This window comes from Aythya marila (genome assembly GCF_965140915.1).
Source record: "Aythya marila genome assembly, chromosome: 4".
Lineage (NCBI taxonomy): Eukaryota > Metazoa > Chordata > Aves > Anseriformes > Anatidae > Aythya > Aythya marila.
The window spans coordinates 11,991,263-12,009,406 of record NC_139045.1 but is presented as its reverse complement, the minus strand read 5'-3'; the positions used below and the strand labels follow the sequence as shown (position 1 = coordinate 12,009,406).

The window sequence follows — 18,144 nt, the reverse complement described above, 5'->3', positions numbered from 1 at the left end:
GCAAGATGATATCAAGGTGAGAAATGAGAGATCCTACAGGCAGGTTATTGTGGAGGAACTAAAGGAACTCTGCATGGCATATGTCTTAGAAGAAACATAGGCGACTGTCACACCAGAGCCCTGGTGAGTAAGCAAGTGCGTATTTGGGAGCATGGTGAAGCTTGGAAAAGGATTGATCTGAAACTGAATTAAGCATAAAAGAGGTAACAATACCCATGATGAAAAAAAAAATAAAAATCAACAAATTGCTCGGATGGGATTGCATTCACCCAGGAGAACACTGAAGAATTAAATGGGTGAATTACTAGTGGCACACAACCTTCACTTAAAATTGTCTTGGTACATAAAGTTGTAAAAAAGTTGTAAAAAAAGTTGTAAAGTTTTTGGGGAACTACAGCCTGTAACAACACTGGCACCTGTACCACAAAAAATATAGTAACGGCTAGAATTAGTGGACAGATGGATAGACATGATAACAAGAGTCAACACAAAAACTGTTAATGGAAGTTCCACCTGACAGACCTCTCTGGAGTTTTCTGAAGTGGTCAATAAGCGTCTGCATGCAGATAAACAAACCGATACAGCCCACTTGGGCACTCAACAGGGTTTTAACACAATCCTCACTGATGGTTTTAAGGAAGATGGTGACAGGCCCTGGGACAGATGCCTGACAACGTGCAGAGATGGGAAACGAGGATAAAAATAAGTGGTAGGTCTGACAACAGAGGAAGACACAACGTATTGCAATATCATGTTCAAAAGAGAACAATGAGAAAGCAGAATGATTTACTTCTCAGTAACTCTCAAGATCAAGTACCTCTCAAGAGGGAATTGACACCAAGAATAGAAATGGCATCTACAGCATTCACTACAGTCAACCACTTACAGAAATCAAATGCATACAGTCCACAGACCGAACCTCCAAATTTCAACTCAAACATTACCTTCAGCAGGCTCTTGGAAGGGAAGGACTCAACTCTCAAACTCCTAACAGAAGAAACATGATCGCTATGCAATTTCTGGATGCTTGTGAGCAGACAGAGCCAAATCCAGATTGAAGCATTTAGTTAAGGCACATAAAATATTAAATGGCTCTTTCCAAATCTGCCTATCCGACTTGTTTTCTCTAAACAGTAGGAGAATAATAGCAGAAGGCAAGAAGCCGTCCCTTGTGGGAAGCTAATCATCAAGGGGAAATAGTTCAGGAATAAAAAAGAGCACAGCTAATAAATTTGGAGGTTTCCTGAAGAGCACACTGATTAAGACCTAACAAAAGAGATTGCCTGGTTTACAGAGACCAATACAAGGAGAATGACTATGGAGTAAGCATTCTCCTTCCAGTTGTCCAGTGTGGAAGTTCTCTTCCTGGACATGATGGACTATACTTTTGATAATAACTGAAGAACACAAGAAGGGATACTCACTGAAATATCTAAAATAATTAAGAAAATATTTAAGATCTTGTAACTGCAACTTCGAGTAGATAGATCAATTTTACATGTTATGCAGAAGATATCATCTTAGCCTAAGCAGGGTATTAAGCAGCACCAGGGATAGAAATGAAGCAAGTCATTTCTACTTTTACAAATTTAGGGGAGGGATTCTTGTGCTATCCACTTTGAGCAGACTTGACTGATTAAGTAATCTGGGATCACACATAAAAGAGGGTATAGGAGCATGTGAATATTTCTGACATACATGGCATTTGTCTTCAACCCCCCAGCTCCTAGAGACAACTTCATTACAAGAGAATCTCAACTGCTGTTAAAGTTTCTGGGCATAATAACTACAAAGTAAAAGCATGTGAAAACATAGACTGACTGACTCACAATCGGAAAGCAAACCAATTTGCTTTTGAACTGCAGATTTTTTCCTGAAAAAGGTTGAGAACAGGACAAACTCTGAAACATGGGTTGGCAAATCCACTCACCACCAGCAGATTGGAGACCCCCTGGTAAGAGGAGATGTAACGCACCTAGTTTTCATATAATTCATTTTCTGTCTTTAATCAGCCTTTAGTTTACAGGCTGATCAAGCTGACTGTACATACAGAGCAGGAAGCAGAGGAGGCAAGAGAAGGAACCTGTTCCTCCATCCAACAGAGAGTTAGCCCTTACCAGAGAGGTCCCACGGCAGGATCTGAGGGGACATTGTGCTCAATCCTCTCCACTAATTGCACACACACAGGGTCTTGAGCAGGGGATGCTTCAGACCAAGGCTGCTGGTGCACAGCTCTGCACTGCACACTTCCTTACAGGTGGATTTCTTACATCTGCTACTCTTTATCCATAAACATGGACAGGGCAGAGCACACGAAACCTGAAATCCTTTATGACATGAAGGAAAGGGCTAAAGCCTCCAACGTACGCAAAAGGCATTTTCTATGCATCAAAAGCATTCATGCAAAGCCCTGCTACTGGTGTTCTGTGTAGGGCCACATAGACTTTAAAAACAATTTTTATTAAATAAATGCAGATGTTGTTTCCCCATGGGCTCATTGTCCATAGGCTCCCTCACTCACTTGGAGAAATTTCTGAAATTCTAGTGTCAAAGGAATTGGGCAGGGAGAGAAGCTGCAGGAAGAAAAACGATGTAGGTGGGGGGGACTTACGTTCTGTGCTGCTTTTTGGTAATGATTTCTGCCTCACACCCAACAAGTTTGTGAGACAAGCTGTTCACACGTAACACCATGGTAGTCTCTTTTTTTTCAAGTGGTTCATACCGAATGTAAACACGAAAAGTCGCTGCAGAGATCAATGCAAATAATACTTTTCAAACATGAAGGATATAGCCTATTTTACAGGAAAATATTTGTCTTGTGCTCAAAAGAGCTCAAAATCTCAGATATATGCCCTAGTTGTAAAACAGATGAGCTTTCAGATAAAGAGCAAGACTGACTGCTTTTAGAGCAACTCCTGAGCACATGAGTTGGGTTCCCCTATGTGAAGAAGTTTTTATTTAACTTTGATTACAAAATATGAGCATGTATAAGGTTACGAAGAGGCATGTTCTGAAGGCAGCAATACACAATGAAGCAACATTAGTCAGAGCTGCATACTCAGATCCACGTGGAGGAGGATGGATCACCAAGCAGAACGTTTAGGGCATGTGGACAGCTCCTACATGATCATGAATCACAGCCACCACCACAACAAACTGACATCAAGCCGAGGGTAGGAACACCAGCACTTATTCCTCAAACTCTACATTCAAGCGTTCTCCTTGACCTTACAGCAGTGTACTTAGAGGAAAACACAAAGGTACCAAGGCACAGGAAAACCACATATTCAAATTGCAGACGTATTTGTGGAAACAAGCCCTAGTGACTGACACACAGGTATTTTAGTGCCAGTGTGACCGCAGTATGCATAATGGAGAACAGGAGCAGGGCATTACATGCCAGCAAAAATCCAGCTTAAAATAAATAAATCTATCCTTCCGTTACTAATAGCTACCGTGTCAGCTGGATACAGTTCATGTTGGGAAGCTGTTAAGAAATGATGTGAGAAGTCTGCACTGTAGAGAAAATTTCTAATCTGAATTGCTAAAACCAGTGTGCCTTTACTAGCTCAGACAGTTCTGTATTATTTTTTTTTTAAAGGATGTAATATCAATTTCTTCATGAGACATCTTTCAAGGGTTCACAACAGCTTCCCAAAAGAAATGAGCAGGCTGAGAGATAGCTTAATTCAACACAACAACCATGATACATTTCATTTTAAGCCTTTCTCTTGACACTACCTATGAGTTCAGGTATGCTGCGACTGTTGTAACATATCAGAAATATTGCTCGCATGGCAAAAAAACATAGCGTCAGATTCCAGTCGCAGGTAGGAACCTGTTGTTTTAAAATATTCAATATTTAACATTTCTGGAAAATTCACCACAAGGTTGGATCAATGGGCAGAGGCCAATGGGATGAGGTTCAACAAGGCCAAGTGTCAGGGCCTGCACTTTGGCCACAACAACCCCATGCAGTGCTACAGGCTTGGGGCAGAGTGGCTAGGAGACTGTGAAGAGAAAAGGGACCTGGGAGAGGGAATGGCCTCAAGTTGTGCCAGTGAAGGTTCAGGTTGGGAATTAGGAGACATTTCTTCTCAGAAGAGCAGTCAGGCACTGGGACGGGTTGCCCAGGGAGGTGGTGGAGTCACCGTCCCTGGGGGTGTTCAAGGAAAGGTTGGACGTGGTGCTTGGGGACATGGCTTAGTGGGTGACAGTGGTGGCAGGGGGATGGTTGGACCAGATGATCTTGGAGGGCTTTTCCATGAAGTTCAATACTTCAGATGGTCTTCTACAAGGCTTTACATCTACATACCACACAAACAAAGTTTAGCAGAGCTCAGAGGAGGGACATAGAAAAATTTCAGACCCATCAGGAATATTCACGTGCTCATGAGAATTTTGTGTGAACAAGTTCCATTTTGACAGAGCAAATACTTTACAAAACACTGTAAATAGAAATGATGTAAAATGCAAATTTTACGTTAAACATAACACTCCACCCTAACATTTTTTCCCACTCTCCTCTTGAAAAACTCAAAACAAGACTAAATGATGTAAAATAACTATTTTAACTAAAATTAACTATTGTAATTTAGCTCAAGCACTGCTTTTTAAAAAGCAAATTGGACTGGTTGAAAGAAAACAAACATTTCTTTTGACATTTCACCCTTGCATAACACTTTCATTTGCATACACTGCACTGTATAGCTCAAAAAAGGGCAGTATTATTTGTGCCCTCATTCACCATGTACACAAGCCAATACTTACTCAAAATCAGTTTCCTAGCTCAATTAAATAATTGCTTCTCTGAGATATTATTGGTTATTTTTCTTGGTCATCAAATCAAAACAAAACTCCATAAATTACATTGATCCTTGGTATGCAGTAATGTTTTAGCTGACGCATAAAAATTGCTCTCTCTTTGCACACACTCCTCCTTCATTTTTCACTCCAGAAAATAATTGCAAGAGTAGCAACAGAGTGAATTCTCTCTTCAGACAACAGATGAAGAGCTTCAGTAATGTGAGCATCTCCACAGTGCTCATGTCATCTGTCCAAACTTCCTCTTGGAGGGGAAGAAGAAACATTGGATTCCACTCCTAATCCAGTATTGACCTCTGTGCTAAATTAACGGATGGATCAATGGCTATCAGCACCAGCTGTAACTGTTTTAGCAGCACGGACTCCTGTCCACTAGGAATCACTCTGCCTATCAATACATTTCAATAAGGCTGCAAGAAGCACACACGATGCAATAAGTCTTTGTTACTTTTAACCCAAGCTGGTTTCAGACCAGCAAGCTACAGTCCTGGTTTTCCACTCCTTTCATGTGTTCTACGAAGCATGCTATCCCAGCAGACGTGGAGTTTAGGAAATTCAGTTGCTGAACTTCCTAAAATGCAGACAGCAATAAAGTAGACAATACCATGACCAACAATTTACTGACCGTGCTGCTATTTTGTCAGCAGTTGCAGCTGTTGGACAACAACTTCTAGAAATTCAAGCCTTCAAGTCTGAATAATGCTGCCAGGTTCTCTTATACAGAAAAAAATCACAACTGGGACTCAATTTTCTCACCTACAAAACTAAAGTGGTCCCTTAGCAAAATAGTGCTGGATGTCTCAGAAATGTGCAAGCCTGAGGAACGTAAAAGTAGAAGAAACAAACAGGAGTTTCTGTGTATGTCTACACTGCAGAGTAAACATGGTGTAGAGATGCTCAGACCACTTCATGGAGGCTGCGCTTCCTCACCCTGACACTGTGCTACGTCTGTGGTAAGTCTGAGGCTTGAAACCAAGGGATCTGCAAAAAATAACTATGAAAAACAATCATATTTGGAATGGAGGGCTCTGTGTCTCCATCAGAAAAAATCATGTTATGTGAGTTTAAAAAATAATAATATTGAATCACATCAAGGAATACAAAAAACAACTTCCAAAACAGACATATTCTCAGCAAGTGCAAATCAGGGTCAGTTGGAGGCAGCTACATCAGCAGACCTTCATTGACAAGAATGTCGAGATGTAGGCTGCAAAGGGCCCTGCTTCTTAGGACATGGCCAAACATCACTTACTGATGGGAAGTAGAGAATTTTCTTTCCTCTGTGCTTCTGTGCAGTCTTTGCTGGTTTCGACATCCCCCCTCCCCCCTCCTTTCTTTTCTCTTTAATTAAATTATCCTTACCTCAGCCTATGAGCTTTTTTTTTTCTTTTTTTTTTTTTTTAATTCTTCTTCTTTCCAGCGTGCTTTCTTCTCCCCCTCTTCTTTTGAGGAGGGAGAGCAAGAAAGAGGTTGTGATGGAGTTTGGCTACCCAGGTGGCTAAACTCACCAGCACAACCAAACACACAAATTATTGAAGTGCCTACATTGATTAGCTTTAACAGCAATACGCTTGCTGAGCTTTGGGCATAAATTTTGAAACTAATTCAGAGGCCACAATAATACACATATAATTTCCCCTAGCTTAATAAGATTTTTTAAGGCCTTTTGTTTTCTTTTTAGAGTGAATTATTCTTGATGACATATCGGCAAGGCCTGCTTCCTCTCCCTATCAACAGAAGTCACAACTCTGCCTTTGGCCTTAGATCAGAAATTATAGGGGCTCAATTACACAGCAATCCATTGCTGTATACCACAGTGCTTAATTATTCTAGCACAGTGCACTATTAATAACCAAATGCATTCTCATTTGAACAGAAAATTCTTTTAAAAAGAAAAAGGAAGCCAAGAACTATAGGCAATATGTTTAATCTTAAAATATTGGAAGTATTCCATCAGCTCCAACACAGATACACTAAATAAAGCCCTTCTTCATTTGATTGCCCCCACACATGAAAAAATTAATTGCTTTAAAAACCTGGAAGATTCAGAAACTTTTGATCAGCCATCAACATAAACAAGTTAAAAACTGACGAGGTTTTCTTCCACATAGTGGGTATTACAGGTATCACACCTGATAAAACATTTCATATTACAAGTCAGACTATTTTCACAAATACATCCTTACAATCTGCAACGTGTCTTTTAATGAAAAGGCAGCATCAACTGGTTTCAGCTCCCCTCATCAGTGGCACTGTGCTATTCCCCAACAGCTCCAAAATGGGCAGAGGTTCATACTATGCTCCAACACCCTTCACAGAAAATAAAAAGCTGTGCAGGAAAACACTCCCATTTCTCTCCGAGAGTGAGGTGTATTGTTATGCGTGAGAGACCTTTTTAACAGACACCGATTAGGAACATTCTGGCACACTTAGAAATAAATAATAAATAAATAAAAACAACGTCTGTAAATTTACCAGTCTAGACAGTCCAGCATATTGATGTCTCAAACATCACAAATCATAGGATCTACTTCATACTGCATGTGTTCTTTCCTCCTCCAGTTTCAGCCTAATTCTTAATTTAACTCATTTAAATGTCCCTGACAGAGAAAGTCAAAACAATAATGTAAAATTTAAGAAAATGCAGAAGGTGTTAACCATATCAACACACTGCTAGTCTATGTGCCAGCACATTAGGTGCTAAGCTGAATAAGAATCACCTCACCCAGACAATATTCGAACACAAATAACTTCCCTCTTTTAGCTATTTTATTCATCTGCAACCACAGATATTGGTTTTGTTACAAAAGATCCTGTGGTTGCACTTTACGTGTAAGCTGGGGTCTGACATTTAGAAGAAAAGACACACTTAAAATCCATGTCTGCTGACTGTTGGTTTGTCACAGCTGCCAATGTCTAGTACACCAGCATTTAATTTCATGGTGAAAAGACAGCACTTAGGGTTCACCCACCTACACAGTCTGGGTTTATACATCTCTGTTTCCCAATATGGTTAAATTGGCATTTCTCAAAAAACGGAAATAAAAAACAGGAATTAACTTACCTTGCGCCCATCACTCGCATGGCAGTTCACATTTAAAGGTGTCAATAAAGCCATCAGTTTTTCTTCATTACCACTCCTGTAAATGGAGAGGAGGGAATTAGGAAAAGGGGGGAAGAGACAGTGTTCTGCAAAATATTTGCTAAAGAGCTGGACATCAGAGTATCATATACTGAAATCTGTACTCTGCCAGGGAGAATGTCAAATGGATTTTCTGCACCTTTCAAGACCTAGCATAATTATAGGAAATAGTACTGTAATAGATGATAAAAAAAAAAAAACTCTTATTTTATTTCCTTAATCTCATCCTATATTTCCTTCATCTAATTTTACAGATCCTCTGAAAGCCATTTGCTGAACTGCTTGTTCTGAATTAAATACATTCTCATTGTATGCAACCCATAACGTTCCAAATAACTATAAGCCAATATCCTGATTTTTTTTTTATAAGGGTAAACAGCCTGTAAATATGGTCTTGTGCTGTCAGAAGGAAGCTTGAAAGCATCTTTGGAATATAAGGCTGAACTTTACACCTTTTGTATAGGCTTCCGTATGTTCTGTTCTGGTAAAGCTTATTTTCAAAATATATCCTAAGGTAGCTGTAAAAAAAAAAAAAAAAGAAGAAAAAAAAACAAAAAACAGAAGAAAAGATAATGGCTAATTTTATTTAATTTGCCCCTAAAAAGAACAGTCACAAAATGATAGAGAGTATTTAAACAGCTTACAGCAAAAACTCAGTATTAACCTTATAACCACCATGGGGGGGGATTTCAATTACATAAACGGGCTTTTCCATTTGTAGCAGACTATAAAGTCCAAAGAGATTTCTGCTAATGAGGCGGCTTATTTGCATCATTCCATGGGAAAGCAATGACAAAACATCACTGTTTCAAAAAATCTCGTTTCCTTTCCTGCTTCTACCCCCAAAATATGCTCTGTATTGTAAGCAGCACTCACCTAGCAGCTTCCAGGAGTTCGTCCTTCTTGTATTCACCTAAATGATTGCAAAATATCATGCTGTTAGCATTTGGCGGAAGACAGATTAAGAAATGCAGTAGGAAGCAAATACAGAATTAAAACAGAGGAGAGGAGAAAAAAAGCCCACACCCCGCTGGGTGATGGAGCTGTGACGTTAGCCAGCTTGTGGAGGCAGCATCACCAGTACCTTGGAGACGGGCAGCAAACTGACGCATCTTCTGGTCCAATCCTCAAATGGAAAGGCTTTCTTCGGACAACCAATGACTGCAAAATCTTACGTCCAGGAACACGGTCCCGCTGATAGCAGTGTGTCAGCTGAAGACAATGTCCCCACCCCCTGCCCTATTCAGTCTGTCACATTCTACTTGGGAAGCATAATAAATTCTGAGACAAAAGCAAGGCGGCGCGGCTGGCTAAAAGGTACAAATTACCCGTCTCCGAACCTCCCGTTCGAACGGCGATATTCAACTTCACCAACTTCTTCAGGAGAGCAACGATTATTTAGAAAAATCACCAATATCGCATCGGCTGCCGCTTCCCACGAAAGCGTGCATTAGAAATAAAAGGCGCAGACAAAAGGGGATGAACTCTCCAAGAGGCTGTTACGTGACTCTGAGATGAGAGATAACCACGAGCAATACCAAAAGCAACGTTTGCATGTGAAATTTTGAGCTACAACAGACAGCTCAGGAAGGTTGCTGCTCCCACAACAAGAATTAAATATCTTAAAAAGGTTTCTTAAACGTAAATAGCTTGAAAAGAGCATGTGGAAATGAACCTGTGGAAATAATTCAGTATTTGACCAAGCTGAAATATGATGGCACGCAATAAGAATTGAAATTTAAGAATTTAAATTTGGGATTTGGAAAAACAGCTCCTGAAAAAGTAGCTTCATAAAATCACAGAGCAGAGGCTGTCCTAGTAGCCAAAACATGGAGGGCTTGAGAAGCATACCCTATTAACACCTGCCAGAGAACTGAAGCTGCTAATCACAATGCTGTAAGAACAACAGGAAGATGAGGCTGTCCTGTAAGAAAGGTGATAAAATAAACCCTTTGTGTTGCCTCTTATGTGTATTTGTAATAAGAATCCAGTGTGCCATGCGTTACAGGCAGGGAAGGCAGTCAGGCCATGGGACTCCAGGTAACCAGGAAAGCCCCTCTGATAAAATATGCCTCAGTAAAGCTTTGTAGGCTGCAGGAGGAGGGTCAGAGCCTTCCTTCATTGGGACTCCACCCAGCACAGCTCCAGTTATCACCAGGAGAGAAAACCCACACCGAAAGCAGCCCTCCTGAGGGCCTCGAGCAGCCCTGTTTCGTTCAGCATCCTGCCTTCACCCCAGGGTAAGGGGAACGGGTGCGTGCACCCGGTGATGCACCTCCCAGCCCCTCTGCCCCTGAGGAGTTCTCAGACAAAGGCAGCGCCTGCAGCCAGCAGCACCGATGGATTGTACCATTTAATTGCTTTCTGCAGCAAATTCAGCGCTGGGAATTCAGGACGACACGCAGCAAGGAGTTCCACCCTGCCAGGCTGCGTGCGAGGGCTGTCTTCACGGAGCGGTTACACGCTGCTGAACCCCAGCAGCGCAGCACACGAAGGTGAAAAACTGGAGCTGGCACTGCAAGTGCAGGCCGTGATGAGCTTTTGGAAGAATTTATATGTATTTCTGAGGGAAGGCTGGATGATGCAAGAGGTCAAATTACCCCAAAATGTGTCAGGTGTTAGTCTTAGCGCTTCTCTCCAGCTTCCTCAGGGGGGTTCCTGCCTACCACAGGTAGCTGCCTGTTCGAGCCCCTCTGTGTGTGTTCCTCTTTTTTATTTTAATGAAGATAAAATACAGGGCACAGCTGTGTATGTTTCAAATCAATGCTGAATGAAAAGCTCCGGCCAGCATGTGACTAAGGGAAAAAAAAAAAGACGTTTTATTACTACTGCATTACTCGTGCAACAATCTTAAACAGCTGGATTTCCTGCAGGAGAGTTATTGGCCTATATTATATCAACACTTCAGGGACCTAATCGGATTAAAAGGGCTGTTTACAGATTCGGGTTTGGCAGTGCATTTAGCAGTTCTAACCAGGCTTTTGAATACTACTGTATTAGACAAGTATAATACCATTTTTCCTCCCTGCTCAATAAGGTGCTACACAAAAGCCCTTTCCTCAAAGACCCTGCTTGTTGAAAGCGTTACTGACCGAAAGAAATGGAAGGCTGTGCTTCTTGGCTCCAAAACGTCCCGTTGCATGCCTAAGTAAATCGGTCACTTTTACTTCGAGGTGGAAAAAGAAGTATTTACAGATACTATTGAAATTCATACAAATGGATGCTGAAATCCATCAGAGCTCTCCTACACTGATCCGGATTAGGAAAACATTATCTTGTAATTGGCCAACTTTGTTACCCTCTAAGAGCTGTCAGCATTTTGCAGAGCAACACCTAAAATGATACAGGCACTCGTACCTCAGGTTGCACCACCAATTTGATAAAAAATCCGCAGGGCTCTGCATTTCTGAAGCTGCTGGCCAGGAGCTGGATGAAGGGGAAGCCCCTGGCCACTTTGCAAACAGCTGGTGGGATGCCACCAAGCAGAGAGAAGGCTGGTTAGTGGCATTTGGGAGATGTGGGTGGCTCTGCCTGCAAAACCAGCTTCTCCTGGCACAGGCTGTGCTCCCACCAGAGGGCTCTGCCAACACGGCTACAGTCACTTAGCGATGAAGCCTATCAAAGGCCATCCTGCAGCATTTGGCCACAGCTACCTAATAAAACATTCATTTTCAAAGCATTTGAAAACAAACCATGCGTGGTTATGGCTGAGATGAATTTCTAAGTCGGAGCTAAGTACACGAATACATACTATCATCCTCAAGCAGTACTTCTGCTCAAAGAATGTCAAACTGCTTGACTCGAACCGAAGTAATAACATCTCTTACCGAGCTCCTTTCTGCAGGTTAGGGTTTGTCGATTTGTTAAAGGGCATCTTCAGAACAAAGCGCAGGTACCAGCCTGAACTCCTCTTTCAAATCTCTTAGTAATTGCTAACTTGATTGAGAGAGTAACAGAGAGAAAAACATCCCCGCAGTCACAGCGTTAATACAGAGGATTTTTGGCAGCGGTATTTGGGATGGCACAAATATTGTCTGCCAGAGGTGTGAAAGTTAATGTTGTTTAGACCCTGCCATAGAAAAACAAAACCGCAATTCATCAAATACAATGCAAACAATTCTCACCTATTTCCTATCTGGCCCTTCCACCGCAGCACAAATCAGTGTTTCCTTTATGTGTGTGGTGGTAAGCCCACGGACATCCTGCCAAACAAGTACTCCATATGCCATGCTGTGCAGGTGAGAAGTTGCTTGCCCTGCCTTCCCTCTGGGTCTGAAAGAACCCAGAGCAGAAATCCCGAAGGGTTGTGGCTTAGCCTGGCAGCCCACAAGAAGAGTGCTGGTTCTGTTCACCTCCTCTCGCTGGGTAGCCCACAGATGGTCGCTCTGTCAGTCTCTGAAGGGGCATAAAATGGGGCGCAGACAGAGCTGCTCATCATCCTCACAGAATCACACAATGGCCAAGGTTGGAAGGGACCTCTGAAGATCATCAAAAAAAGTCCAACCTCCCTGCCAAGCAGGGTCACCTTGAGCACACTGCGTAGCATGGCATCCAGGTGGGTCTTGAATATCTCCAGAGAAGGAGACTCCACAACCTCTCTGGGCAACAATCTCATCAGGCAAAAGCTGGTAAATCCTCACTGTCTGCTGTTCACAGCACCTGATCGAGCTCATTCCTTACAGCTTGCTCAGCATCCTTTAAACCCAGGAGCAAGTCATCAGCTTGCTCCTAGCTCCAGATCGAACCACTGCTCTGTTGATGCCGGAATTAGGAGGCCACCGCAGGTAACCACAGCCAGCCAGTTGTGGTGGTTTCACTCAGCTGGGCAGCTCCGATGTGGGTTCCCCATGGGCGGCAGATCCCAACAGATCCCCTGCTCCACCGGGGGCTCCTCCACCCATGGGGGGGCTGCAGCGTGGAGATCTGCTCCATGTGGGACCCATGGGCTGCAGGGGGACAGCCTGCTCCACCAGGGGCCTCTCCCTGCACAGCCCGCAGGGGAACTGCTGCTGCCTGCCTGCAGCACCTCCTGCCCTCCTGCTGCACTCACCTGGGGGCTGCAGGGCTGCTGCTCACTCCTCGCTCTCCCAGCTGCTGCTGTGCCACATTTTTTCCCCGTTCTTAAATATACTCTCTCAGAACAGTGTTGCTCATTGGCTCAGCCCTGGCCAGCAGTGGATCCCTTTGCAGCAGTCTGAAACCAGCCCTTACCTAACATGAGGTAGCTTCTAGACTCTTCTCTAGACAGCCGTGTATCAACAGTGACAGGCTGAAAGCTTTATGGGCTCCTTAGATATTTCCGCAGGTGTTTCTTTTGTGTTTGTCAGCTTAGTGATAGCAGTTGCAGCCAGGGAAGCACAAGCAGCCTTTTGCAGCTAGACTCCACGAGCTCTCCTCTGCTACCAACCTGCTCCTCCTGCCTCCCATCTTAGAGATCACATCTTCCTGCCTAACCATGTGGCAACTGGTGCCACTCGGTCATCACCGCTGGGCCACACTGACAATCTCGATACAGCACAAACGACTTCAGTGCTGAAGAGCTGCAAGGAATAAGCTACTCCCAGCTTTAATTCTCTAGAAGCCTTTACAATTTAAACTTACCAGATGAGTCTGAGATGTCACAGTCATGTATGCACATTTGAGAAAGGCAAATCCCGAATTCTGGAAAAGCCTAACATAGCAGATCAGTCCTGAAGCAGACTAGAGACTCTGCTTTAACTCTCTGCCAGAAGTGCTGAAATTTCACCTGATTACTGCAAACTGCAGAAGCAATCCGAATGGCACTCACTGCCAGTGCTTTTCACAACGCTCCTACGCCAAGGAACAAGGTAAGGGAGCTCTCTCTGTTCCTCCCCTCCAACACGTCAGCTAACACAGAAACCAACAGGAGCTGAAACAGCCTGGACAAAGCAGCTTTTGCTTTATCATGCTACCGTGTGTTTTCCACAGTGAGGACGACTCCCTAAAAATGAATGTCACACATTAAATAAAGCCACCAGTATCCAACACTACACCAAAAAAAACAACAGTGAGAAATCGATGAAAAGATTTTTAATCAAACTGAAAAACTAGATAGGATAAACAATTTGCATGCAATATAGAATCACAATTGCACGCATAAATCCTCAGGGTACTGGTAAACAGTGAAAACACCAGCTAATGGCACCCTGCCTTTGAGACCTGTGCCAGAAGGACCTGGGACAGATGAATGTGCAACTGGCCACAGCCTGCATAAAGATGATCTGTGAATACTACAGAGTTGCAGAATGGTTGAGATTGGGAGGGACTTTTGGAGGTCTTCTGGTCAACCTCTGTTACTTCCCATTTGCTTAGGGTTAATGTTTGTACTGTGTTTCCTTAGCAAGGTCTTGGTACCAGGGGGCTGCAGGGGTGGTCTCTGTGAGAAGAGTCCCAAAGCTGCCCCACATTAGAGAAGGGCCAGTTTCAGCTGGCTCCAAAGGGACCTGCTGCTGGCCAGAGCTGAGCCAAAAAGTGATGTTGTTTGTACCTCTGTGAGAACATATTTAAGACAGAGAAAAAAACTGATGCACAACAACAGCTGGAAGAATAAGGAGCGAGAAGCAGCCCTGCAGCCCCCAGGTGAGTGCAGCAGGAGGTGCTGCAGGCAGGCAGCAGCAGTTCCCCTGCGGGCTGTGCAGGGAGAGGCCCCTGGTGGAGCAGGCTGTCCCCCTGCAGCCCATGGGTCCCACATGGAGCAGATCTCCACGCTGCAGCCCCCCCATGGGTGGAGGAGCCCCCGGTGGAGCTCCTTAAGGAGGGGGAATGAGAGAGCAGCCATGGTGCAGTTCAGCTGCCCAGCAGGGTAAAACCAGCACAGCATTGCAACTCCTTGTAGGTTTTATCTGCAAATGCTGAAGATAATTATTTTAAGAGTTTGTTTTCAAATGTTGCAGTATCTTCAGGGAATTAGATGAGAACTCTCCTGAGTGTTCTGGAAATTGTTGGTCTAATTAGTCAGTAAATCTTGTCTTTTCCTGGATCTTTTTTTCTCTTGAAATCATGTTGAGCTTTGCAGGAAAACCCGTTCCTGATCATTGGCAGGAAAAAGGTAGTTTTGTCTCAAGAGTTCTCCTGCTTTTGTGCGTCCCCACAACAAGATGGTAGATGAATGTTTCCCTCTTGAAGAGCTAGCAGGTCAGGGGGAAAAAATAATTTCTGGCTTACGTACATTATGTGCATTGTCATTCCTTACCATACGTGGCCTTACCTTACCACTCTGTCTTTGCTTTTTCTCTCTTTGCTAGGGTTAGGAGCAGTATCTTGCAGGTGAGAAAAAAGGGAAGGAAAGGACAGGTATGACTTTGCTGAGCCCCTGCTACTTAATTGTTGGCCAGGCATCCCTCCCTAAAACCTGGAAGCACCGTATGTCCGAGGGTGGTTCAGGTTGTCAGATGTCACCACTGATACTTAGAGGGGAATTTTATCGTGCAGCACCATCTGTGCATCCAGGGATGATGAGTACTTCCACACCTAAGCACAGTCTTCTATTTGGGCCAAAATGGCAAATGGAAGAACTGCATCAACAAAAACAAAGTCCAACTGCCTTTATGCTGTTTGATGACTCGTACACAGTCCCCTGCCAGGGCTGACAACTATCGGTATGATTGTTACACAGAGGAAGGGAAAACAAAACCTGCTAGTACTCACTCCCTTTGAATATTTCCTTGCCTTGCTTGTGTCCTTTACCCAAATGCAGAAACATTTCAAGTGTACTAAAGCCTCTTATGCTAGAAGCATATGCTAGAACTGTTGCAATGGCACGATTTTATGTTTGAACACGGGCTGCGATCCAATGACAATGACCTCTCTCTGGCAGTTTCCGTTGCCGAAACCTGTGAAGATAGACACAGTTCTTTTATAACCTGTCTTTGCCCTGCTTTGCTGAGATATGCTCAGAGGATGGGAAAAAAAAATGGAAATTTCTCAGTTACTACATAAGCAAGAGACCTAAGCTGGTGGTGGTGAAGATATAATATTATTTCTTTTTGATGGCGTATGCTCTCTGGAAGGAGTAGTAATACTGAGTTAGCTCTTACTAAAAAAATACACTAGGCCACAACAGAGAAAACCTGTGTTAACTCTTGCATGGATTTTTTTATATATATTTTTTATATATTTTACAGTCTAAGAGCAATTGGTGGATTGCTCTTCCCCTATCCACCCATGCTGTAACTGTGTTGTAGTCTTCCAGCCACTGCAAATTTCACTGGACTGCCATGACTTCTCAAGTGCGATGGATGGTGGCTTAGCAACTTCATCCACCAGTTCCTTCAGCACCTGTGGATGTGTTTCATTGTGTCCTGTGGACTTGTGCACCTTCAGGTTCATTAGATGGTCTTAAACCTGATCTTCTCATCCAGTGGATGGTTCTTCATTCTCCTAGTCCCTGCCTTTGGATTTTGCAACTTGATTGGTATGGCCAGAGCACTTGCTAGCGAATACTGAAGGAAAAAAAGTCACCAAGTACCTCAGCTTTTTCCATGTCAGTTGTAGCCAGGTGTCCTCTTTCACATGTTGGGGGAGTACAGGTATTTTTATCTTCCTTTGCTGCCCTACATACTTACAGAAAACTTTTGTTATTTTTTTTATATCTTAAGCCAAGTTCAATTCGAGCTCCTTGGCCTTCCTGATCCCCTCCCTGCAGTCATGGGCCATGTCCCTATAACCTTCTCAGGAGGAATAACCCTGTCTCCACTGCCTGTGCATTTTGGTTTTGTGCCTTAGTTTGCCTGAGAGGTCTCGACTTAGCCAAGCTGGTCTTCTGCTTCCCCTGCCAAACTTCTTGCATGTCAGGATTAAGAGCTCTTGTGCCCTAAGACAAACGTTTTTTAAGTATCTCCCAGCCCTCATTTGCTCCTTTGTCTCTGAGGGCAGTTTCCCAACCGATCCCATATCCTAGGTCCTATTCTGCAAACACTATTCCAGTCCCTCCAGAAGAGTTTGCACCCACCAGCTGCAGCTCTCCAGTTGGTGACCCATCCCACCAGGTTTCTGCATTGGCGATCAGCTCATGGTTTTGCAGCTGGACGGCGATTACAGGTTTCTCGTGTTTGTGCTGCTTCCTCCTCTCTCCTCCAAACTGTACCTGGCTGTCCCTTGTTTTCCAACTGTCTTTTGGCTCTAATTAGGAAATAATAGCATGTTAACACGGGGAAAATATTTATTGTGGAGAAGATGCATATTTTTTAAAATATTTGAAATGAACTGTTGGTACATTACTTTCCTGTTCAGTATGACAAAATTGTTCTCTGTAGCAAACTCCGTTATTTGTCTCGACATTCTTTTGGTAAGAATTTACTTGCTGTACTTTGCTGAAGTATAACATAGAAGTAAGTTGACTTTTTTTTTTTTTTTCTCCTTTAAATGACACCTGTGCTTTTTGTAATGAAGATAATGTTGTACTGTAGTTTTCTTTAGCTTCCCAAATACAGATGAGTTCATTGCTGTGTGAGAGACTGGTTTGCCTTGTTTCCTCTATTTACAAAGAATTACGTCTTTCTAGAATTCGACTAGGTTGCCCCTGAAATTTTTCTCTGGAGAGTTGAAGATGCACAAGTGGGGTTGGTGGTGACTGCAGAGATGCATGAGAGAGACTGGGCTGAGGAGTCTCTGACGGAAGAAGCTGGCACAGAGGCAGAAAAGTGATCATGGTCATCGGTTTGTTGGGGGTTGTGCTGATTCACTTGCTGCTTATCCTTGGCGATGCTGCCAGCAGAGGTGGCACAGCTCCTCTCACTTGTCTTTTTCCTGCCTTCTGCTTGCTACTCTGTGGGCTAGAGATGCTGGAAGTGCTTTGTGTTTTTCTCTGGGAGGTACAGAAATGATTTAACTAGGACTGAATTCCCTCCAGAGTAAATGCCACAGGACAAGTGTGGTGACAGAAGTGAATTTGTAGGAGGTGGAAGGTTTTGTTTTCTCAAGCTTGTCATATACGTTTAGGTATGAGGTTACAGAGGAATGACTGCATTGTTCAGACATTTAAAATTAATAAAAACACAGGTTGGCACATACGTGCCACATGTCTTGTATTGATGTACTAGGAAAAAGAAGTACCTTTAAAGCTGTGCAAAATTCATAATGTTTTCTGTATATGAGCACATAGATTTCTTTTTTTTTTTTTGTTAAGATAAATGCTCATGTTTTGAATCAATCTATAG

General features: G+C 43.1%; 1 protein-coding gene across 2 annotated transcripts in view; it reads right to left on the bottom strand.

Moving 5' to 3' along the window:
- TNKS (tankyrase) overlaps positions 1–18,144 on the bottom strand; it is a gene marked incomplete at its 5' end in the record, with an annotated part of 102,437 nt that overhangs the window by 44,501 nt on the left and 39,792 nt on the right. For both annotated transcript variants that reach the window (XM_082759659.1, XM_082759660.1), the window contains 2 exons: positions 7,889–7,964; positions 8,843–8,879. In XM_082759659.1, coding sequence (XP_082615785.1) covers positions 7,889–7,964; positions 8,843–8,879 — 113 coding nt within the window. The remainder of the gene's footprint in view (positions 1–7,888; positions 7,965–8,842; positions 8,880–18,144) is intronic.